The following is a 24,083-nucleotide window of genomic DNA, read 5'->3' as shown; positions in this document are numbered from 1 at the left end:
AATCACCAAGCCTTGGCCGATGACCCATTGTTAGTATGAGTCGATTACCTGCTTGAAGCAAGAAAAACGCAAAGGTTTTTAACTAAGGCCTCGCCGCAACTGCGAGCGGATCTGAGTCATTGAGCAAGAACGTCTAGATTATTCGACCATCAGCGTCCCTGCAACCAAGATATGGCCAACTCCGAGGAGGAGACTCGCACTTCCAAGAAACGTCGGTGCTCCGTCAGCCAACCTTCCACTGCACTGTCCGCGTCAGCACTGCCCCCCGAATCTGTGCAGGAGGCTGGGGTCATAGTTTCCGCACCTGTGAGACGAAAAGCACACCTGCAACATGACATGCCCGCCTCCGAAAGAGATTCTCGCACTTCGAAGATAATTAGGCGATTCGGCGGTCGACCTTCCGCGCCACCGTCCATGCCAGCACTATCAACCGAAGCTGTGCAGGAGGCCGGTGCAACAGATTCCGCATCCAAGACAGGACGAGCACCCCTGCAAACCGATGTGACCGCCCCCGCAAGAGACACTCCAGCTTCAAAGAAAAGGCGGCGCATCGGCGGTCGACCTTCCACTGCACCGTCCGCGTCAGCGCTGTCCCCCGAACCTGCGCAGCAGGCCGATGTCATAGCTTCCTCACCTGCGACAGGTACACCGCCCCTGCAACACGATATGGCCACCTCCAAAAGAGAGACTCGAACTCCGAACAAAAATCAGCGATCAAGCGTTCGACCTTCCGCGACACCATCCGTGTCAGCACTATCCCCCGAAGATGCGCAGGAGGCCAGTGTAACAGATTCCGCACCTATAACACGAACAGCACCTCTGCAAATAGGTATGGCCACGTCCGAAAGAGAAAGTCGCACTCTGAAGAAAAGTCGGCGCCCCAGCGGCCGACCTTCCGTTGGACCGCGCATGCCAGTGCTCTTCCCTGAAGCTGCGCTGGAGGCTGGTGCCACAGTTTCCGCCCCGGTGACAGGAACAAACCCTGCCGTGCTCACGTCGCCCCTGGATCGTATCCTAATTTTCGGTCATGGATGGCTCCAGAGGGTCATTCTTCTCTGCTCTACGCTGGCTTTCTTCACAACAGTGCTGCACGTATCATCGCTCAAATCCCTCGCGCGACCTGTGGACCACTGGTGCAGACCGCCACCTAAGTATGGCCACCTTCCCCCAGAGATGTGGAAGAACTCCAGCGTGCCACTCGACGCTGATGGTCTGACGCGCAGCCAATGCCTTCGGTACGAGCCGCCGATTCCTTCCGATGACTTCGATGGCTTTGAAAACCGCAGTGCGATTCCCTGCGACGCCGGTTGGGACTTCGCAACAGATGCCACCTCCGGCAAATCGGTCAATTCGATCATCAAAGAGTGGAACATAGTCTGTGGTCGTCATTGGATGATCTCGGCCTTAATGGTGGCCTACATGTTCGGAGGAGTTGTTGGTGCTTCTTTAGCGGGACTCGCGGCGGATAAGATCGGGCGATACCCCGTGCTGTGCATTGGGCTCTTACTTTTTGCGTTCGCTGGCATAATGCTGGTCTTCGCTAAGACTATACTCACGTTCGCCGTACTGCGCGCACTGCTATCCGCTGGCGCCGCCATCCTCCTCGTCATGTCCGCTGTGGTGTTATTCGAGGTTACAGACACACAGCACCGGGCCTTATTCTGCAGCCTGGCCGTCGCCGGTGGAAGGTTTACGGCCTCAATCTATGGCGCGCTGGTGTATGACGTGGTCTCAGACTGGAAGGCCGCCCAGACCATGTCCATGCTTCCCACATGCACTTTGGCTCTTGTTGTGTACCTTATGAAAGAATCGCCGTGCTGGCTTCTGACGGTCCTGGATATGAAGCGAGCTGAAAATGTTCTGTCGTGGGCGGCACGCGTCAATGGTACCGACCCGGAAATATACAAGCTTCGCCTGTCTGCGCTGAAGGTGGAACACAAGAGGCAACTAGAGCACCAGCTAGGCACTGGAATATCTAAAGTTCCTTCACCACCAAAAGGTACTTGAGTTTGCTTTCTAAAAACGAAACTCGGTTACTATAGAAATATTTCCTTAAAAGGATTCGGTTATCATATTACTCAGTTGAATAGAATTTCATCCCAATAATAAAACATACCGAAAAATCTTTGGCATTCAGAGCCAGCTATAGTATTGACCTAGAAAGCCTAATAACTTAAGCCTGCACTGATTACAGGAAGAATAAATGATTTTTGTTACACTATCAGGGTCTTTTAGAGGGGAGAGTCACATGACATTGACACCACAAAATAGGAATGGCATGCACACAAGCAATTATAAGGAGATGACTCATTGAACAAGAACGAAAATTGATAGGACAATTAAGCTACACCTTTAAGTGCTCTAGTAATTCAGTTCCCTGCACGCCGCTCGCATTGCATTCTAGTTCGTTTCTCCAGCTCTTAAGCTGCAAATCGGCCTACTGGTCATGGCACACCACTATTATTTGCCCATATAATACGAATTTGGTGTGACGTAATACGGACGGCTTCTGGCGCATGGCGTCCGCCTTTCTCGGTCGGTGCTCAGCGTCTTCAGCCCACTTTTGCCCCACGGGGTCTGCTTCCCTTTCTCGGTACTCAGCGTCTTCAGCTCGTATTTGACTCATGGACTCCGCCTCCCTCAATCAGTACTGAGCGTCTTCATCCCGCTTCTGGCGCATGGCGTCTGCCTCCTTCTTTCGTTTACTCAGCGTTTTCAGCCCGCTTTTGGCGCATGGCGTCTCCCTCCCTCTCTCGGCACTGAGCGTCTTCAGCCCGCTTTTGGCGCATGACTTCCCCCTCCCTCACTCGGTACTGAGCGTCTTCAGCCCGCTTTTGGCGCATGGCGTCCGCCTCCCTCTCTCGATACTCAGCGTCTTCAGCTCGTTTTCAGCGCATGGCGTCCACCACCCTTTCTCGGTACCCTGCATCTCCAGTCCGGTCCCCTTCCCTAGGTCGGTAGTGAGCCTAATCGCCCCACCAAGCCGATTTGCATCCGCCTGAGTCTAACGATAATGCTCGTCTCGGGCGCGCTTCTGCCGCATTCCCTTGGCCTCTCTTGCCCGCGTCACAGCATTTTCGCACCGCCTAACAATCATCGCCTCTGCTCGCCTACCCTTCGTCTCCGACTACGCGGCTTCAGATTTACTTGCCCGGGCTTGCCGCCGAGGACCAGACGTACTTGCACCGTCCGCACTCTTAGAAGTCTGCGTAGATACATTATCCGCACTTGTAGAAGACGAAGACGACTCACACGAACATCCAACACTATTAGTCAGCGCGTATCCATCACACATGCAGCTACAGAAATGCGTCCACTCCGCGTTCATTAAAATTTGCACAGCCAGCATACAGCGCGGGCGCATGGCCGGCTGACCTGTGAAATTATGAGCTTGTGCGGGAAGAGTGTGAAGCGCGGCCAACGAGAAGCATGGTGGCGCTATTTACCCTAATGAGATCGTTCTAGGTCGAAATCTGATTTCCGCCACCAATATATCACCACGAAATTGCATGTTAGCAAAGCTTAAATTTACAGAAATGTACGGTGTTACTTGCCTAAATTCTTTTTGTTCCGTTCTAGTAACTTTCTAATGCCGCAGCGTGCGGCAAAGCTTACACAAACACCCCTTTACTCAAACGAAACAATGTGGAAGTTTCTTACCTCGAGGATGTTGCAAATTTACTTTCGAATTCTGATGTGTCGGAATTCACACAATTCCAGGGAGATATGCTAGGCTAGATAGATCATATATGTCTGGTCAGCTTGCGCCTCTCTGCAACTGCTATATTAAAAGCTTGTTTCGTTTAGGGCCCATAGCCTGGTCATGTGTGCCATTGGATCCAGGGAACTAAGCAGCGGTTTAACTGGGATTTGGAGGCTTAACGACAATCTACTCATAGATGAAAGTTTTGTAGATACTGTGCAGCAGCGCATAAAAATCTTGTGAGAAGTGGAACCTGAAACAGTACTTGAGTCATGGGATCATATTAAAGAGGAGGTTAAGAAAGATGCAATTGAGAGATTGGTTTTGTTATAAACAGAACAATGGAGTAAAAAGATAGAATTGCAAAGTGAGCTACACCTTTTATGAAGCTTAGAAAGTGCACAACCAGGCCAATATTGTCACCAACACACGTAGCAGACAGAAGAACAACCGAGCTGCCTTCTTTTTTAATCAAGCGAAACTCGAGACAGACGAGGACGACGCTCAGCCACGCGCCAAGACATTCGGCCACTTGGTTGCGCTAGAAGATGGGCAGTGGTGTGGCATTGCCCCCCTTCCAAGAGGCATCGACCCGATGCCGCAAACGTAAGGGAACAATAGAAAAGCGGGGCAATTTATACGGGAGTCTCTGGCTCTTGTTTGGACCCTAAAACGGTTCAACGATTGTAATAAGGCTTCATTCTGGTGACGTGAACTATCTCAGACTTCGGATGCCGAGAGGAGCGGACAGTGCCTTGTGGTAACACGTCGTAGTTCACCGCGCTGAGACGACGGAGCACCTCGTAGGGTCCAAAGTAACGGCGCAGAAGCTTTTCAGAGCGCCCTCGCAACCGTATTGGGCTCCAAACCCAGACTTGATCGCCGGGTGTGTAAGTCACCTCTCGGTGTCGCAGGTTGTAGCGCTGGGCGTCGTGTACTTGTTGGTGCCGAATTCGCTGTCGGGCAAGTTGGCGTCCGGCTTCTGCGTCACGAATAAATTGGTCAGCCCCCACGACAGTGGAGGGAGCAGAATCCGGAAGAAGCATAGCATCCAGCATAGTCAAAGGTTCGCGTCCATGGACCAAATGAAATTGAGTGAAGCGTGTGGTTTCCTGAAGCGCAGTGTTGTATGCGAACGTGATGTACGGCAGAATTCGGTCCCAGTTTCCATGATCGTCGTCTACATACATAGAAATCATGTCGGCAATTGTCTTGTTAAGCCGGTCAGTTAGTCCATTAGTTTGATGATGATAGGCAGTTGTTTTGCGATGGGTGGTGCCACTGAGTCGAAGGACCTCGCTCGTGAGTGCCGACGTAAACGAGGTTCTCCTGTCAGTTAAGACTGGTGTTGGGGCGCCGTGACGGAGTACAATGTTAAGAATGAAGAAATGCGCAACTTCTGTGGTACCACGAGGAATGGCCTTGGTCTCACAGTAGCGGCTGAGATAGTCATTGTCAACCGCTATATACCTGTTACCCATTGAGGACTTCGGGAATGGGCCCAGTAAGTCCATGCCTACCAGTTGAAATGGGAATTTCGGGGGATCGATAGGCTGCAGGAGGCCAGCTGGTTTAATGGGCGGTGTCTTCCGCCGCTGGCACTCACGGCAGGTACGGACGTAGTGGTGCACAACGGCAGCTAGCTTGGGCCAGTAGTATTTTCGGCGTATCCGTGCCAATGTGCGAGAAAAACCGAGATGGCCGGAAGAAAGGTCGTCGTGGCACGCACGAAGAACTTCGTCATGAAGCGTGGTGGGTACTACTAGCAGATAAACAGTTTCTGTTGGACCGTAGTTTTTGTAGAGCACGCCATCGCGCAAGCAAAATGACGACAGTCTGCGCTTGAAGAGCTGAGGAGGAGATGACACGGTTCCTTCGAGGTATTCGGTGAGTGGTAAAAGTTCAGAATCGGCCCGGTGCTTTCAGGCTAACGTGGACGACGTGATAACACCGAGGAAAGCGGTATCGTCGTCGCAGCCGTCCGTGTGGCAGGGAGTAGGGGCGCGTGACAGACAGTCAGCATCACTGTGTTTCTTGCCGGACTTGTGCACGATAGTAACGTCAAATTCTTGCAACCGAAGGCTCTATCGAGCAAGCCGACCCGATGGATCTTTCAGGTTTGCCAGCCAACACAGTGAGTGATGGTCGCTCACGACACGAAACGGACGACCGTACAAGTACGGACAAAATTTCATGACTGCCCACACAACAGCGAGTCACTCCTTTTCCGTAGTTGAATAGTTAACTTGAGAACGGGACGAAGTGCGACTGGCGTAAGCAATGACGCGTTCTGCACCGTCCTGCCACTGAACAAGGACCGCACCGAGGCCAATGTTACTGGCATCCGTGTGCAGTTCCGTGTCAGCCTCTTCGTCGAAGTGGCCAAGTATAGGTGTAAATTGGAGACGGGGCTTGAGTTCCGCGAAGGCTTGTTCCTGGTCGGGGCCCCAAACGAACGGTTCGGCGTCTTTTGTCAGGCGGGTCAGAGGCTCAGCGATCTTAGAGAAATTGTGAACAAAGCGACGATAGTACGCGCAGAGGTCGAGAAATCGACGCAAGCTTCGTTTATCTTCTGGTTTGGGAATGAAGCGACAGCAGCCAACTTTTCTGGGTCTGGGCTAACACCTCGAGCGTTGACAATGTGGCCGAGAAATTTCAGCTCATTAAATGCGAAGTGGCATTTTTCGGGCTCTAGAGAGAGACCAGCATATCGGATGGCCTGGAAAACAGCGCGCAAACGTTTCAGGTGCTCGTCGAACGTGTCCGAGAAAATTACAACGTCGTCGAGATATACGAGGCATGACTGCCACTTCAGGCCAGAGAGTACGGTGTCCATCATTCGTTGAAATGTGGCAGGGGCCGAGCACAGGCCAAACGGAAGGATTTTAAGCTCATGCAAACCGTCCGGCGTAATAAAAGCGGTCTTCTGACGGTCTCGCTCGTCAACCTCTATTTGCCAATATCCGCTGCGGAGGTCAAGTGACGAAAAGTAAGTGGCATGGCGAAGGCGATCGAGGGAGTCGTCTATGCGCGGCAGGGGGTACACATCCTTTTCGTGACGTTGTTGAGGCGTCTATAATCAACACAGAACCTCAAGGTTCCATCCTTCTTCCCGACAAGGACAACAGGCGAAGCCCACGGGCTCCTCAATGGCTGGATAACGTCGTCCTGGAGCATTTCTGTTACTTGGCGGCGGATGGCGTCACGTTCTTTTGAAGACACCCGGTAAGGACGCTGGCATAGTGTACGTTTGTCGTCGGCAACTATAATTCGGTGCTTCGTTAGTGGCGTCTGTCGGACCTTGGAGGTTGATGCAATACAATCGCGGAACGAATTGATAAGATTCTCTATGCAGCGTTTCTGACTGGGCAAGAGGTGTGGGTTCAAGTCGGTCTGAATGGTTGTAGACGTCGCATTGTCGAGGTCTGACGTGTTGGATAAAGCGTACTGGCCTGTCCATTCTCCAAGTTCTTCAAAATAAGCGACCGTCGTGTTCACACGACGGTAGCTTGAGGTTTTTTTCTTTCTTTCTTTCTTTCTTTCTTTCTTTCTTTCTTTCTTTCTTTATTTATTTATTTGTTCCTTTCTATTACAGAAGGTTCACACGTGAAGTTGAGGTTCACACGTGAAGTTTGTCACTAACACTTCGGCTTGCCCACGGACAAGTTCGACAAGGCCCCGAGCTACACAAACTTGTCGAGTGAGAAGCAGTGACATGTTAGCTTCGGATTTTCCACGCGTGTCGGTGCTGTGATCACATTTGACTGTGACGAACTTGCTCGCTCTCGTAGGGATTGTTATGTGGTCGTCAGAGACGCGCAACATCGTTTTCCGGAAGTCCGTGTTGCTATCAACAGCTCGCTTGGTTGAAAACGATACTGTGAGCTGCTCCCGAAGGTTTATTACAGCACCATACTCTTGCAGAAAATCCATGCCTAGAATCATATCTTTACAGAAGTCTTTCAATACGGCAAAGGTGCCAGTGAAAGTAAGACCGCAGATCTCTATGCGGCAAGTGCACATGCCAATCGGCATCATGACATGGCCACCGGCAGTGCGCATCATTGGCCCAGACCAAGGCGTCAGAACCTTACGGAGTGTCGTTGCTAGCTGGCTGCTCATGACGGAAAAATCGGCGCCGGTATCCACAAGTGCGGTCACATCCCAACTGTCGGCGGTTACAAAAATTTCCCCGGAAACAATGCGTTCGCATCACGTCGGTAAGTTCGTCGCATCGGGTCGTCGCCGCTCGGGCCGTCGCGTCAAGTCGTCGGGTGGATGGTGTTTATTCTGAGCCGTAGCGGCGGCCTCACCCCCGGAGGTCGCCGTGTTTAGTTTTCCCGGTGAGGGGACGTGCCTCTGAATTGCCCAGAGGAGGAGTTTCGACTGGGTGACCCAAAACGCCTCGGGGATGACGATCGCGGCTGCCGTTGCGGTGACGTCGGGTGCATCTCGTTAGCAGCCAGGTATTCCTCAATCTCCTGTAGTCTTTCTCCATAGCAAGGTCGAGGCGCGTTCGGTGGAAATCCTCTTAAGCCCATTCTCCGGTATGGGCAATTGCGTAGAATGTGGCCAGGCTCGCCGCAGTGATAACAGAGCGGCCGTCTGTTGGGTGTGCGCCACCAGTGCGCCTTGCTGATGGCGGGACGTTGGTCTTGCTGCGGCTCGACGGGAAGCAGATCTTCTTGCTGCTCGACGGGACGCTGGTAGCGAGGTGGTGGTCCGGCAACTGGGCGGAATGAATGTGGCTCGGGGGTAGGTGGACGTAGGACATCACTATACGTCATAATGCATGGCTCTGGTTGTGGGGCTGGTGGTGGCTGCACCGCTTGCCGGATTTCATCACGAATGACGTCTCCGGTAGAATAATTCACCGCAGGTGGTGCATTCAAGTGGAGGTTCTGCAGTTCTTCGCGAACGATGCTGCTCACAAGCTCCCGCAATGCCTCGTCCCTAGCTGCTGACATGGACGCGCAGTAGGGTGTGGTCGCTACGCTTGGCTGACGGCCGTATTGGGTACAGCGTTCCTGCAGTGAACATTCCATGCTCGTAGCTTCTCTCGCGAAATGTGCGACAGTTCTTGGAGGGTCACGAATGAGGCCAGCGAACAACTGTTCCTTCACCCCGAGCATGAGGTGCCGTACTTTCGTTGCCTCGGGCATGGTAGTGTCGGCCCGATTGAAAAGTCGCGTCATGTCCTCGACAAACATGGCCACGCTCTCATTTGACTGCTGAGACCTCGAACGGATTGCTATCTCTGCGTTTTCTTTGCGCGTACTCGAGTTGAACGTTGTGAGCAACTCACGGCGAAAGACGGCCCAGTTGACGAAAGACGTCTCGTGGTTCTCCAACCACGTCTTGGCCGAGTCTTGAAGCGCGAAGTACACAATCATTAGCTTCCGCTCATCGTCCCATTGGTTGAATGCGGCCACACGGTCAAAAGTGGCCAACCAGTCTTCGACATCCTCGAACCGGTCACCGTGGAATGATGGAGGTGATCGAGGTGCGGGAAGGACGTACGGTGGGGTGTTGCTGGAATGCTGACTTGTCTGGCTGCCCGTCGTAGATGTCATGGTTCGCAGCGGTGTGGTCAGTGGTTCGAACTCGGGTTGTAGGCCTCGGAGGCGACGGCTCGCTTTATGGACGGGAGTGGCGTCTGAGCGTCGATGGGCAGTGTCACTGATGTCTTCGGGGGCAACGTACATGGGGTCTTATCCTGCACAATCCACCAAACGTCACCAACACACGTAGCAGACAGAAGAACAACCGAGCTGCCATCTTTTTTTCATCAAGCGAAACTCGAGACAGACGAGGACGACGCTCAGCCACGCACTAAGACATTCGGCCACTTGGTTGCACTAGAAGATGGGCAGCGGTGTGGCAATATACTGTCACGTAGTGGTGACGAGGTCGACGACACAAATGACGGGTCGATGATTGCACTAAAGAAACTCTTTATTTGGGCTGACTTGCGCCCGCAACCCCTTCATGGATCACTGCCTTGTCGTGGCGGAGGGGCTTGCGAAACTCGATGAAGTCGTGAGCTCTGCTGTGTAGGGCCACCCAAGATAGACAGGTCACGGCAGAGAGTTCTGACAAAATGTGATTCACTGGAGAAGGTAATGGCAACCCACTCCAGTATTTCCTGCCAAGAAAACCCTATGGCCAGTCACAATACCATTATCGATATGGCGCCGGAAGATGAGCCCCCCAGGTTGGAAGGCGTCCCACATGTTACTGGGGATGAACAAAGGGCGATTCCTAGTAGCTCCAGGACGAATGAAGCGGCTGGGCTAAAGCCAAAAGGACGCTCAGTTGTGGATGTGTCGGGAAGCGACCGGAAAGTCCGATGTTGCACGGAGATATATCACATAGCAACATGGAATGTAAGATCTATGACGCAAGGTAAACTGGATATTGTCAAGCGAGAAATGGACAGATTGAATATTGATATCTTGAGTATCAGCGAACTCAAGTGGACCGGAATGGGAGAATTTAACTCCGGCGACCATTATGTCTCTTATTGTGGGCACGAATCCAAGAGAAGGAATGGGGTCGCTCTCATAGTAAACAGAAGAATGGGCAAAGCAGTGCTAGGGTACAACCCCAGAAACGACCGAATGATTTCACTTCGGATCCAAGGTCACCCTTTCAACATAACAGTTATCCAAGTCTATGCACCGACCACTGCTGCTGAAGAAGCTGACGTTGAGAGATTTTATGCGGACCTACAATGCCTTTTAGACCGCACCCCATCATCAGACGTCGTTTTTCTCATAGGAGACTGGAATGCTAAGGTCGGAGTGAAGAAATATCCGGAATTACAGGCAAGTTCGGTCTTGGTGAGCCAAATGAAGCTGGGCAGAGGCTAGTAGAGTTCTGTCAAGAAAACAACCTGACCATAGCGAATACTCATTTTCAACAGCACAAGAGGCGCCTGTACACATGTATTTCACCGGACGGTCTGTACAGGAATCAGATCGATTATATTATTTGCCGGCAGAGATGGAGAAGCGCTATACAAGCAGTAAAAACAAGGCCTGGGGCCGATTGTGGCACCGATCATCAGCTTCTTGTTGCCAAGATTAAGCTTCGATTGAGAAAAACGCAGAAAACTAGAAGGCCTTTCAGGTATGATCTGGATCAGATTCCATTAGAATATGCTGTGGAAGTGAGGAATCGATTTCAAGAATTAGATCTAGAAGACAAAGAGCCCGAAGAGATGTGGACTGATGTTCGTGATATAATACGAGAAGTTGCTACTAAGGTAGTTCCAAAGCAAAAGAAATGCAAAAAAGCAAACTGGTTATCTGAAGAGGCTTTGCAAATAGCTGAGGAAAGGAGGATGGCAAAAGGTATGGGGGAAAGAGAAAGATACAAGGTTCTCAATGCGGATTTTCAGAAAATAGCAAGGAGAGATAAGAATGCCTTCCTGAACATACAGTGTCAAGCAGTTGAGGACAACAGCCAATTAAGGAACACAAGAGCTCTGTATAAGACAATCAAAATATCAAAGGAAGCTTCTGTGCTAAGCTGGGCGTGATAAAGGACAAACGAGGCAAGGACCTCACTGAAGCCTCAGAGATAAAGAAGAGGTGGCAGGAATACACAGAAGAACTGTACAAGAAGGACCCGGATGTACAAACCCAACATAAGACGGTTGTGATTACTGATCTCGAGCCGGGCATCCTGAAGAGTGAAGTTGAATGGGCCTAAACCAGCCTTGCTAAGAACAAAGCTAGCGGAATTGATGGTATTCCAGCCGAGTTGCTTCAAAACCTCAACCACGACGCTGTTAACACACTGCATACATTATGTCAAAAGATTTGGACAACCCTGCAGTGACCACAGGATTGGAGGAGGTCAGTTTACATCCCCATTCCAAAGAAAGGCAGTGCCAAAGATTGTTCCAACTACCGCACGATCGCGCTTATTTCGCATGCTAGCAAGGTGATGTTAAAAATCCTGCAAGGTAGGCTGCAGCAGTATGTGGATCGGGAGCTTCCGGACGTGCAAGCTGGGTTTCGCAAGGGCAGAGGAACTAGAGACCAAATTGCCAACCTTCGCTGGATCATGGAAAAAGCAAGAGAGTTCCAGAAACCCATTTACTTCTGCTTTATTGATTATGCGAAAGCGTTTGACTGCGTAGATCACAGCAGATTGTGGCAAGCTCTCCAAGAGATGGGAGTTCCAATTCACCTCATCTGTCTCCTCAGGAACCTTAATGAAGGGCAAGAGGCCACAGTCAGAACTGGGCATGGTCTTACTGATTGGTTTCCGATTGAGAAAGGGGTGAGGCAAGGCTGCATACTGTCGCCCTGCCTATTTAACCTATATGCAGAGTGCATCATGAGAAAGGCCGGTCTGGACGAGTCTTCAGCTGGAGTGAAGATTGCTGGAAAACGTATCAACAACCTTAGATATGCGGATGATACCACTTTAATGGCAGAAAGTGAAGTGGAACTCAAGAGACTTCTGATGCGCGTACAAGAAGAGAGTGAGAAGTTTGGGCTTAAACTGAACATTAAAAAGACGAAGATCATGGCGTCTTGCCCTATCTAGTCCTGGAGCATCAATCGACAAGAAGTGGAAGCTGTGACAGATTTTCTGTTCTTGGGCGCCAAGATTACCTCGGAAGGAGACTGCAGCCATGAAATTAGGAGACGCCTGCTTCTGGGAAAGAGAGCAATGGTAAGCCTTGACCGCCTAGTAAAGAGCAGAGACATTAGTCTGCCAACCAAGATCCGTATAACCCGTGCTATGGTCTTTCCAGTTGTGATGTATGGATGCGAGAGTTGGACTGTGAAAAAGGCTGACCGCCGAAGAATTGACGCGTTTGAATTGTGGTGCTGGCGAAGACTCTTAAGAGTTCCTTGGACTGCCAGAAGATCAAATCAGTCGATATTGTCGACCATAAACCCTGACTGCTCATTGGAGGGTAAAATTCTAAAGTTAAACTCAGCTACTTTGGTCATCTGATGAGAAGAGAGGAGTCGCTGGAGAACGATTTGATGTTGGGAAAGGTTGAGGGTCGCCGGGGAAGGGGTAGGCAGCGAACGCGATGGTTAGATGGCATTCTCGAGGCATTGCAGATGAAGCTATGTGATGTTAAGAAGATAGTGAGAGACCGGAAAGCGTGGCGTTTCATGGTCCATAGGGTCACGAAGAGTCGGACACGACTGAACGCCTGAACTGAACTGCGCCCGCAAAAGAACTAAGCAACTCGGCGGCGGCGATAGAAACAAACGTGCTCATCGATCGTCGAACGAAGAATGCCCGTCCCACTCGTCAACGCTCAATTTAAAGGCTGCACCGAACAATCTAGATAACGCCGCGAACAGCTACCAGCATGGGCTGGAACATTGTGGAAAGACACCAGAGTGGCCAGAACCTTCGAGACAGATCTTGGTGCATCTTGCGCTACAACGAAACTGATAAATGTGTGACTCGCGACATCGAGCATTAACAAACAAAGATTACTGAACTGATACGTGGTCCAGAATCAGAGTGATAAGCCTGTATGCCGGCGGCTGTTAAAAAACAACAAATACAGTTTTTAAGGTTTCGCGGCATTACTCCCCCCTTAACAAAAACATCGCCTCGATGTTCCAAAACAAAGCAACTTAAACATAAACACTGCGAAATTGAAACACCACAGATTCTTTAACGCGTGTAATATGGCTTCAGTCGTACAACATGTACAATTTCTGGGCGGGCACGTCGCCGTTGTGATGCTGACGTTCCGTCGGGAATGACTTCATAGTCCAGTGGTCCGACGCGGCGAATGATTTTGTACGACCCAAAGTATTGACTCAACAACTTTTCACTTAATCCGCGACGGCGAATTGGTGTCCAAACCCACACTTGGTCTCCTGGATTGTACTCTGCGTGGCGTCGTCGTAAGTTGTATCGTCGGCTGTCGGTGCGCTGTTGGTCTTTAATACGTAGCCGTGCGAGTCGTCGGGCTTCCTCTGCACGCTGCAGGTAGGCGGTGACGTCGAGGTTATCCTCGTTGTTTACGTGCGGCAGAATTGCGTCGAGCGTCGTCGTGAGCTCCCTACCGTACACAAGCTTGAACGGGGTCGCTCTGGTCGTCTCCTGGACTGCCGTGTTATACGCGAAGATCACGTACGGCAAGATGGCATCCCAGGTCTTGTGTTCAGCGTCGACGTACATGGCAATCATGTCCGCGATCGTTTTATTCAGGCGCTCCGTAAGGCCATTGGTCTGGGGATGGTACGCAGTTGTTCGTCGATGGCTTGTATGACTGTATTCCAGGATGGCTTGCGCCAACTCTGCCCTAAACGCCGTTCCCCTGTCCGTGATGAGCACTTCTGGGGTGCCATGTCGCAGCAGAATTTGTTCGACAAAAAATTTGGCGACTTCTGCTGCGGTACCATTTGGTAGTGCTTTTTCTTCGGCGTAACGGGTAAGGTAGTCAGTGGCCACGATGATCCACTTGTTACCCATAGACGAAGTTGGAAAGGGGCCAAGGAGATCCATCCCAATTTGTTGAAAGGGCATGATTGGGGGCAGAATCGGGTTTAGCAGTCCTGCTGGTCTGATCGGAGGCGTCTTGCATCGTTGGCACTCACGACACGTCTTCACGTAGTGGGCAACTTCGGCAGGCAGTCGCGGCCAGTAGTACGTCTCCTGGATTCGATGCAACATGAACAAAATCCGAGGTGACCTGCTGTGGGCTCATCGTGCAACGCCTGCAGAATTTCCTGCCGGAGGGTTTTAGGCACTACGAGAAGCTGCACGGTCTTGTTGGGTGCGAAGTTCTTCACGAGGAGGCCATTGCTTAACGCGAACAATGATAAATGTCGCCTGAACACACCAGGAGGGAATCGGCTGGCGCTTTCAGGTCAGGGTCTGCTCGCTGTTGTTCTGCGAAACTGCTGGCGCTTACCGGTCGTAAAAAGGCGTCACCGTCATCGTCCTTCGGGGGAGCGTCGACTGGAGCGCGTGATAAGCAGTCTGCGTCGGAATGCTTCCGGCCCGACTTAAAGACTACAGTCAAGTCAAATTCTTGAAGTCGTAGGCTTCATCTGGCAAGGCGGCCGGAGGGATCTTTCAAATTAGCCAGCCAGCAGAGCGCATGATGGTCGCTTACCACCTTGAATGGTCGGCCGTATAGGTATGGACGAAACTTAGAAGTGGCCCAGATGATCGCGAGGCACTCCTTGGTCGTCGAGTAATTGACTTCGGCTTTTGTGAGGGACCTGCTCGCGTAGGCGATTACTTTCTCCTGTCCGGCACTCTTCTGGGCGAGAACGGCTCCGAGGCCCACACTGCTCGCGTCGGTGTGGATTTCGGTCTCGGCGTTTTCATCAAAGTGGCCAAGTACAGGAGATCATTGCAGGCGGCGCTTAAGTTTGTCGAAGGCTTCTCCTTGCGGCGCTTCCCATTTAAAAGGTACGTCAGCCTTTGTAAGCTGCGTCAATGGTTCGGCGATCCGCGAAAAGTTTCTGACAAATCGTCGATAATTAGCGCACAGCCCAAGGAATCGGCGCACAGCTTTCTTGTCGGCAGGCGGTGGGAATTGTGCGATTGCAGCTGTTTTCTCCGGGTCTGGGCGAATACCGTCCTTGCTAACAATGTGACCTAGGAACCGGAGTTCTTCGTAGGCGAAGTGACACCTCTGCTTTTAGCGTTAGTCGCGATGACTTGATGGCTTCCAGCACCGTCTGTAGTCGTTTTAGGTGGTCTTCAAAGTTTGACGAGAAGACAACAACATCGTCCAAATACACCAAACAAATTTGCCACATCAAGCCTGCCAGAACTGTGTCCATTACTCGTTGAAACGTGGCTGGTGCGGAGCAGAGGCCAAATGGCACCACCTTGAACTCATAAAGGCCGTCCGGTGTGATGAATGCGGTCTTCTCGCGATCTGTTTCGTCGACCTCAATTTGCCAATATTCGCTCTTCAGGTCCATCGATGAGAAGTACCTTGCATTGCAGAGCCGGTCGAGAGCGTCGTCGATGCGGGGAAGCGGGTAGACATCCTTCTTCGTTATGCTATTGAAGCTGCGGTAATCAACGCGGAAGCGAAGTGTGCTGTCTTTCTTCTTGACCAAAACGACTGGTGCCGCCCAGGGGCTGTTCGATGGCTGGATTACGTCATCACGCAGCATTTCCTCAACTTGATCGCGAATGGCCTGCCGTTCTCGCGGCGATACACGATAAGGGCTTTGTCGCAGAGGTCGGTCGTGTTCGTCCGTTATAATGCGGTGCTTGGCCAGTGGTGTTGTTCGTACCTTCGATGATGACGAGAAGCACTCCCTGTAGTTTCGAAGAAGACTGCGAATCGGGGTTTTCCTGCTGTGGTTCAATACTGGGTTGATGTCAAATGTGGGCTGACGGAATTGGTCCGGTGGTCTTCCAGTGTTTGGTCGCGGAGGGTGAATACATTTTGAGGTCCGCTAATTTGTCGAGAAAAGCGATGGTCGTGCCCTTGTTGAGATGCCGGTATTCTTCAGTGAAGTTTGTTACCAGCACCTGAGCTTGTCCTCTGCGGAATTTCGCGACGCCTCTTGCGATGCCGATACCTCGTTCTAAGAGCAATTGGATATTTCTTTCGACGATGCCTTCAGTGGTTTGATGTCTGTGCTACGTTTAGAGCGACGTGTTGCGACGAAGTCGTCGTAGCAGGTATGGCTTTGTCTGCAGAGAGCTTGATGAGCTTGGATCGGAGGTCGATGATAGCCCTATTTTCATTTAGGAAGTCCATGCCTAAAATCACGTCGCGGGAGCACTGCTGCAAGACCACAAAGCTGGTGGGGTAAGTACGCCCATTTACGGTTATTCTTGCAGTGCATCGTCCCGATGGAGTAATCAGGTTGCCACCTGCGGTGCGAATCAGCGGGCCATCCCAAGCGGTGATAACTTTTCTGAGCTGAGAGGCTAACGGTCCACTAATGACTGAATAGTCAGCTCCGGTGGCTACTAGGGCAGTGACTCGGCGACCGTAGATATCAACTTCAAGGTCACTTGTTCGCGTCCTCGCATTGCACGTGGGCCTTAGTGTCCGATCTCGGCTCCGTCGTTTCTTCAGGTCATGGCCGGGGCATACCGTTGTTACTTCGCTGGGCGGTGGTGCCTGCTTGCACTCTGGTCGTGTTGTCGTCGATGTCGTCGTGTGGAGCGGCGGTGAAATGGCTGCGTCGTCTGTAGTGGTATTCTGCGGCAGAGGATGTTCGTCTTTTCGCCGTTGAGCAACCTCACCTCCAAAGGTTGCTCTGTTTAATTTCCCCTGCGCGGGCTTGGGGACCTTCCGCGCATACTCTCATCATAGATACGGCCTGGCGACGCAAAGCGGGCCCTGTACGGCGATGGAGATCTGAACCGACGGCTTGGTGGCGCAATCTCACCGCTACGCAGATAGTTGTCAATTTCTTGTGGTCGTTCACCTGGGCGTGGTCGTGGAGCGTCGACTGCAAATCCGCGGAGACCGATTCGTCGGTACGGGCAGTGGCGCAGAATGTGGCCGGCCTCACCGCAGTGGAAGCATAATGGCCGGTTGTTTGCAGTCCTCCAGGCGTCGCACTTCCTGGGGTTTGGGGTCGTTGGTAGGCTTGGCGGGCGGGGGCCAAGGGGCGGTTTTCAGGAACAGGACAGCAGCGGCGAGGGCTCGCAAAGTCATCACGTCGGGGCGCAGGGCGAAGTAATGCACCAGCGTAGTTCATTGCTGTTGCCTCTTGTGCTGGAACAGCCGCAGCCGTCGCTTGAGGAACGCCCAGCACCTGCTGGACTTCTTCACGGACGACGTCCGCGAGCGTCGCCACCTGGGGTTGTTGTGATGATGGCATCAATCGGCGGAGCTCCTCTCGCACGATCTCCCGGATAAGGTCCCGAAGGTTCTCTCCACTTGCAGATGCGCTGGGGTAGTGGCTTGAGTAGTCTGGCTGAAGTGGTCGCTCGTAGTGGCGCATCCCGGTGTACAACGTCTTCTCGATGGCAGACGCTTCCGTTTCAAATTCCGCCACAGTTTTTGGCGGATTTCGGACAAGATTTCTAAAAAGCGATTCTTTGACGCCTCGCATTAAAAATTTGACTCTCTCACCTTCAGTCATGTTAGGGTCGGCGCGGCGAAAGAGGCGCTTCATCTCTTCAACGTACGCCAGGACAGGCTCGTTAGGAAGTTGAAGTCTTGACTGAAGGAGGGCCTGGGATGTTTCCTTTCGGACGACGCTTGAAAAGGCAGTCAAAAACGCTTCCTTGAAAAAGTCCCAATCCTTCATAGCTGCCTCATGATTTTCGAACCAAACTCAGGCATGTCCTTGAAGAACAAAGTAGACCTGCCTGAGTTTCGCAGCCTCGTTCCAGCCGTTGAATTCTGCCACCCGGTTGAAAAGGTCCATCAAGTCTCCAGCATCTTCATCCGGTCGTTCATGGACGCAGGGGGGCTCACGGGGTCGGACGAAAACAAACGGTGCTGTAGGCTGGGCCATTGTCAGCGTCGATGCCTTCCGAGATCGAATGGGGTCAGGCAGCAGACCGTGTTCGGGGTGTAGGCCTTGAAGTCGGCGGCTGGCTCGGTGGCCTGTAGGCTGGTCTTCCAGGGTGACAGGAACACGGCTGGGGTGTTCACTTGAAGGATCAAAGGCAGCACCTCCAGCAGATGTCACGTAGTGGTGACGAGGTCGACGACACAAATGAAGGGTCGATGATTGCACTAAAGAAACTCTTTGTTTGGGCTGACTTGCGCCCGCAAAAGAACTAAGCAACTCGGCGGCGGCGATAGGAACAAATGTGCTCATCGATCGTCAAACAAAGAATGCCCGTCACACTCGTCAACGCTCAACATAAAGGCTGCACCGAACAATCTAGATTACGTCGCAAACAGCTACCAGCATGGGCTTTTTGCGACACCCGCTGGCCAGAACCTTCGAGGCAGATGTTGGTGCATCTTGCGCTGCAACGAAACTGATAAAGGTGTGACTCGCGACATCGAGCATTAACAAACAAAGATTACGGAACTGATACGCGGTCCAGAATCAGAGTGATAAGCCTGTATGCCGGCGGCTGTTAAAAAACAACAAACACAGTTTTTAAGGTCTCGCGGCAATATGAAGGAAATCAGACAGGTTAAAAAACATCTAGAGGCTATTGATATAGGCAAGTACAAAGGCGCTGTCGTTTGAGCATGAGCAGAAAGATTATTTCCCGAAGGAGCGTACACCAAGTGTGCATTAGAAGAGGAAAAAGGGTACTCGATGAAGAATGAAATAACAGAAATAAACACCAGCGACGGGTTCACAAGCGATAGGGGGAAGATAGAACGAGCATTACATAGAATATTTACGCTCCTTGCTAGGTCACGCGGGGCGAGTGGAGGAAGGGTTTGAAAAAGACTTTTTGCCACTCATGCAAAGACTCGATGACACTGTGAAAGCAAGCTTGTAGATGCCTATCAGCATGCGAGAGATAGAAAATGTGACAGAACACTTGACCGCTGGAAAATCGCCTGGTCTTGATGGGTTGGACGCAACTTTTTATAAAGCTTATAAGGATGAAGTTTCACAGGCATTGAATCGAGTTTTGAGTGAGCCATATGATAAGGAAGAAACGGTACCACCGTTTAGAAGGACGCACATGGTGTTGATACCAAAGAGTGACAACTCCATCAAATTGCTCTCAGTGAAATCATACCGGCCTATAACACTTGCCAATTTGGATTACAAAATTTTCATAAAGATCCAAGCGAAGCGGTTTCCTAACGTATTTAAAGCCATTTTAGGGCCACATGCAACATGTCAAATTAAAGAACAAAGCATATTGTGAGCCTTCCCTGGATCTTCGTTCGGTTTTACATGCCTTGATCGTCTCATTTGTACGTACCATCGTCATCGTTCCGCGGCGCCGGCTCCGGCACGCGCCTTGGTTGGTCATCAGAATAAAGCACTAGACAAGGCATCGCTGGCCTTGCCGTCACGGCCTTTCCGTCTAGACCTAGCCTTCTTTCACAATATATACAAATATTCATGTATCTAGGAAGAGGTTAGAATGCTGCGATGCGTTTGAAGATCACGTTTCAATGCTGCAACTAGACTGGGAGAAATATTTTGACCGGGTTATCCACGAAATTTTATTTCCAATACTTCATCATGTAAATGTAGGCTCAGTCATCTTAGGGGTAGTTCGAATGGCTTATATAAATTGTTTACTAGCATTATTGTGAATAAACAACTCACAGAAGGCTTTCAGATAGGATCGTCTGATAGACAAGAATATCCGTTATCTTCTCTGTTATTTGCCGCATATATACAACCACTTTGCTTAAAGGTGATCAGAATGAAAGGATCCGAGGATTTAGAATTATCAAAACAAAGTAAAAATATTCTCATACGCTGACGACATAGCCGTTTTCTGCCAAAATAAAGAATGCGTTTCAGAAGCAATCAAAGACGCTACTCGATTTTGTAAACAAATAGCCAGCGAAGTCAACTGATACAAATGTTTGGTGGTGTAGCATGGGGTCTGGTGCAGCGCACCTACCCTTTTTGAAAATATTTCTCAGTCGGTTACACCTGCGAGGTATGTTGGAGTGCCGCTTAAACCTTACAAGGATACGAAAGATTACTGCAATGATTAATTTGAACCTGCCCAGTCGAAACAACAAAGTGGGTGATTTATATTTATCAATGTACGCGTATTCAAAGTTATGCAATGTGTTCATTGTTGCGAAAGTCCGGTATGCATTGCAAGCGTTATCCATGTCAAGGGTTAGCGTGCAGAAGTGTCACAGATTGCTAGCGGTTTTTGTCTGGGGTTCCGTTTGGGAAAGAACAAGTCATGCAGATTTGTTTCGCTTGGCGTAGAGTGGAGGACGTGGTTTGGCTCATTTATTTTTACGGCAAATATTGTCCAGATTTATGTTCTTACGTAGCCAAACGGAGCCTTTTCTGCGTACGGTTCTTTAATGTCGAATGAGCAAAGACGCCCACATTTTTGGTGTCCTCTAGCAAATCAAACGCAGACGACTGAGTGCGTGTTGTGTTTTCGCGAGGTTGTGGCTTCCTTTATCATTATAAAGGCGAGTTCCTCACGGGAATACCTAAGTGCTGTAACCTAAAAGCCCCTGTATAAGGACTTTCTTTATATAATGATGGCAGTGCCCTTTTATCGATCATTAAACTGTGCAGGGAAGGCAAGGATGTCTTAAAAAGAGTTAAAAAGATGCCAGTACGGTCATCAGCGAAACGTTTCTTCTTCGTTTTAAAGAGTGTTACATTGCCAATTATTCCGCGGTTGATGGAAAAAGACTTCTTTGTCCCGTGGTCGTTGGACTGCTTGATTTAGCATAAACCGGAAGCCATAGACCGTATTCTCCATGACTACTTGGATGAAATCTTTCTGTGAGATGCCTTGCAGAGGACTATAAGAAAGGATTTTCCAATTACACCATATGGTATACGGTTCCTGCCTTTCCGTAATAAAGGCTGTGTGCCATAACACTTATTCACGTTGCTTTGCCTCCACAGTTTGTGGAAAACGAGAATGGCTTTGACACACGCAGGCGTGGATATTCGCTCCGCGAGGGAATATTTCAATGAAAGTGTAAGCTACCTGAACACGATCTATCTTTAATGCTCCAAATGTGAGAAACATGAATGGACGCCAGATTTGATCAAGCTGGCTAAACTAAAGCGTTTTTGAAACTGTTTGAAGCTTTACTTTTTGTGCTAGCGCTCTTCGTTGTATTATAGATTGAGACTTTTGACCCAGTGTATTTTTGCTCCATTGACTCTTGCCCCATTGGAAATAAAGAAAAAAAAGGTCTGGTGTATCTGTAGCATGCTCGTTTCGCAATCGGACTGTCAGAAACATCCGAATCCTGTTATCTTCAGAGTTATCTTCATTTACTTCTACTTCTCTCATTATTTGTAGATCTCGCGTAACAACGGTCAACAACAATAACAATACGATGCATTTTGTTTTGGTGAAATGTGATGTGTCAAAGCCAGGCAATAAAGAAAAAACAAACGCCGATACCGGTTTTTGCGTGACACGGGGTCATTGCGCTATCGCGTAAAACTAAAGCTAATCTCAAAGAATATACTTCATCGAACTTTGAATAAGCGAGTACTCCAGACCACGGACAGGTACCAGCAACGAAATTGCAGGCGAATAGAAAAAAAGACATTTCTACCTACAGTCCAGTAGATAAAAGAAAAAACACACATCAAGTTCCAGAAGAAGCAAATTCACTATAATGAGTTGGGCAGGAAAAAACAAAAGCGAGCATACGGAGGGAGTAGAAAACTCATTCATTATTCTCTTCCTTTCCCTGTCGAAAGGACAAACAGAAAGGCACATAATGAAATGTCCTTGATGAAAATGGACATCTGGAACCTGTGCCATTATAGGAAGTCTCATAAATTCCAAGAATTTCCATCGCAGGGATTTTTAAAAAATCTTAGCTTTGCATATGCAAGGCAGTAAGAGATCACGACGTTTATATTTTGAAGAGGTGTTTACTGAGACGTGCGAAGGGCTGAAACGTGTTACTTTTGCTCAGTATAACCAGGTTTTGAGAAGAAAGATCGAATCCGGAAAGGGCGGCGCAAGCACGAAGTCAGTGCGGGAGCTGGCAGCTGACTAAACTAAAACTGTTATCCGCCATTTCATGGCGCATTTCCGTCTTGTTTATAGTTTGTAGAGATATCCACCGAACTGAATGTTCGGTTATAGGTGCGCTCATAACGTACGCAGTTTACTCTTCAAAATATATGTAACAGTTATTTAGAGGCGCTTACTCCAACTTCACATTCAGATGAACGCAAGGAGGAGGCCTGTCATTATGCATTGCATATGTTACCCAGGATTCCCAATTAATGTAAGTGTGATATCCTCTGTAAAGTACCGGGGAGGAAATAACAGCTGAATTTTTCGCCCTTTTGCTTCGTGGAAGTGAGGTGCGAAATTGAAAGTATACCTGGTTTGAAAGCAGTGCAATAGCCTGAAATTTGTGCACATCTTCAATAATGAAATCTCAAGCAACAAAGTGCAGAAACCTTTTATGTGCGTAATCCTGAATCACAACGTTTTGCTTGCAAACCAATGTCACTGCTCTTTTATCGTAATTATTGCTGAAGAATAGCAAATGACACAGCAGAAAACATATTCAGGGATGGGTTGTCCATTAGTCAATCGTTCCTATGTATGAAAACTTGCAGGAACATGCGTTTCGGAAATGCTGTAGCGAAACCTTACCTCAAATCAGTAGTTTCAATTCACATATCTGCATAAAAAACCTCGATGAGCTATTAGGCCTGTTAAGGAAAAACAACCACATGCCACCGGTGAGCTCCGAAACCACAACCTCCAAATTTGGCGGGTTCGATCCTCACCGAGGGTATGAGGTTGTTCTTCCTCTACCTTCTCATCGACTGTCTATACAATCACATAATTATGTCTCTATGTGATCAGCACCGTACATAATTCATATATGCTATTCTATGTCTCGGTGGCTGTTCCCTTCCTCTCAATGCATCTCATTCTGAGTGTCATATTCTCCATTCGTCTGTCTTGTCACATATACTCCTAGTGCACAAGCGAAGAGGGTTGAAATAGAACACTGAAGAACATCACATGTTTCTATGCACGACCACACATGCTGATTAGACAGAATTTGTAAAGCAATGTCAGTACACATATGCCCGGCTCCTGCCAAACATTGATTTGTCAGCAGGGTGCAGGATTTCAAGTTTTGCTGAAATTCTTTACTCTTAGGCCTCTAATTGAAAACTCAGATATTTAGACCTTAGTATACTGAGCACGTTCGATGGTTTGTTGTATGTGCAAAGTCACTAAGATCGATGATATTCATATAAATTTTAATTATTCATGGCATCGCGATTGAAAAATGTCTTTTCATTCACGTAAATTAGTCAGAGTAGCAGTTTAGCAGGCCTTAAACAACTTCAAAGGCATCACCAGCATTGTTTGCAAAGTATTGTCAACGGTTCTTTGGAGTCGACGAAAACTGTTTTCTAAGTGCTTCTCTAACCCCTCTCACGCTTTTACCCATATCGCAGATGTGCATGCGACGGTGCTGATGCGGAACCAGGCCCTCCGCCATCAGTCCCTGGTTCTCTTCGGGTGCTGCTTCATCGTGTTCGCCGTCTACTATGATCTTGCAACGGGCCAGCTCGTCAGCTCCGTCCACGGGGCAAGCACTGTGCTGACTCTGCTTCAGCTGCTCGGAATCCCCTTCAACGTTCTCATCATCACGCACGCCGGGCGGCGCATGACGCTCGCCTTAAGCATGATCGCCCTGGCAGTGGTGGCTAATGCACTGGCTATTGCACACGTGGTCCATGCCCCGAGCACCGTTCTTGAGGGCCACCGTCGTGCTGTGGATGCTCATCTCTGA

General features: G+C 49.8%; 1 protein-coding gene across 1 annotated transcript; it reads left to right on the top strand.

Annotated features, from left to right (window-relative positions):
* Positions 1-909: 909 nt before the first annotated feature.
* On the top strand, positions 910-24,083 carry LOC146186837 (solute carrier family 22 member 7-like). Its single transcript, XM_084608122.1, has 2 exons — positions 910-1,999; positions 23,746-24,083. Exons 1-2 carry the CDS (start codon positions 910-912, stop codon positions 24,081-24,083), a joined length of 1,428 nt encoding a protein of 475 aa, XP_084464248.1.

The sequence above is a fragment of the Amblyomma maculatum genome, chromosome 6, assembly GCF_055883805.1.
Source record: "Amblyomma maculatum isolate TAMU_Amacu chromosome 6, ASM5588380v1, whole genome shotgun sequence".
In the NCBI taxonomy this organism is placed as follows: Eukaryota; Metazoa; Arthropoda; class Arachnida; order Ixodida; family Ixodidae; genus Amblyomma; species Amblyomma maculatum.
This window is presented reverse-complemented; position numbering and strand designations above follow the sequence as displayed.

Coding starts and splice junctions, on each gene's coding strand:
- LOC146186837 (XM_084608122.1), top strand. CDS start 910: ATGCCAGTGCTCTTCCCTGAAGCTGCGCTGGAGGCTGGTGCCACAGTT. Junction 2,000..23,745: donor AGTTCCTTCACCACCAAAAG/GTACTTGAGTTT, acceptor CCCATATCGCAG/ATGTGCATGCGACGGTGCTG.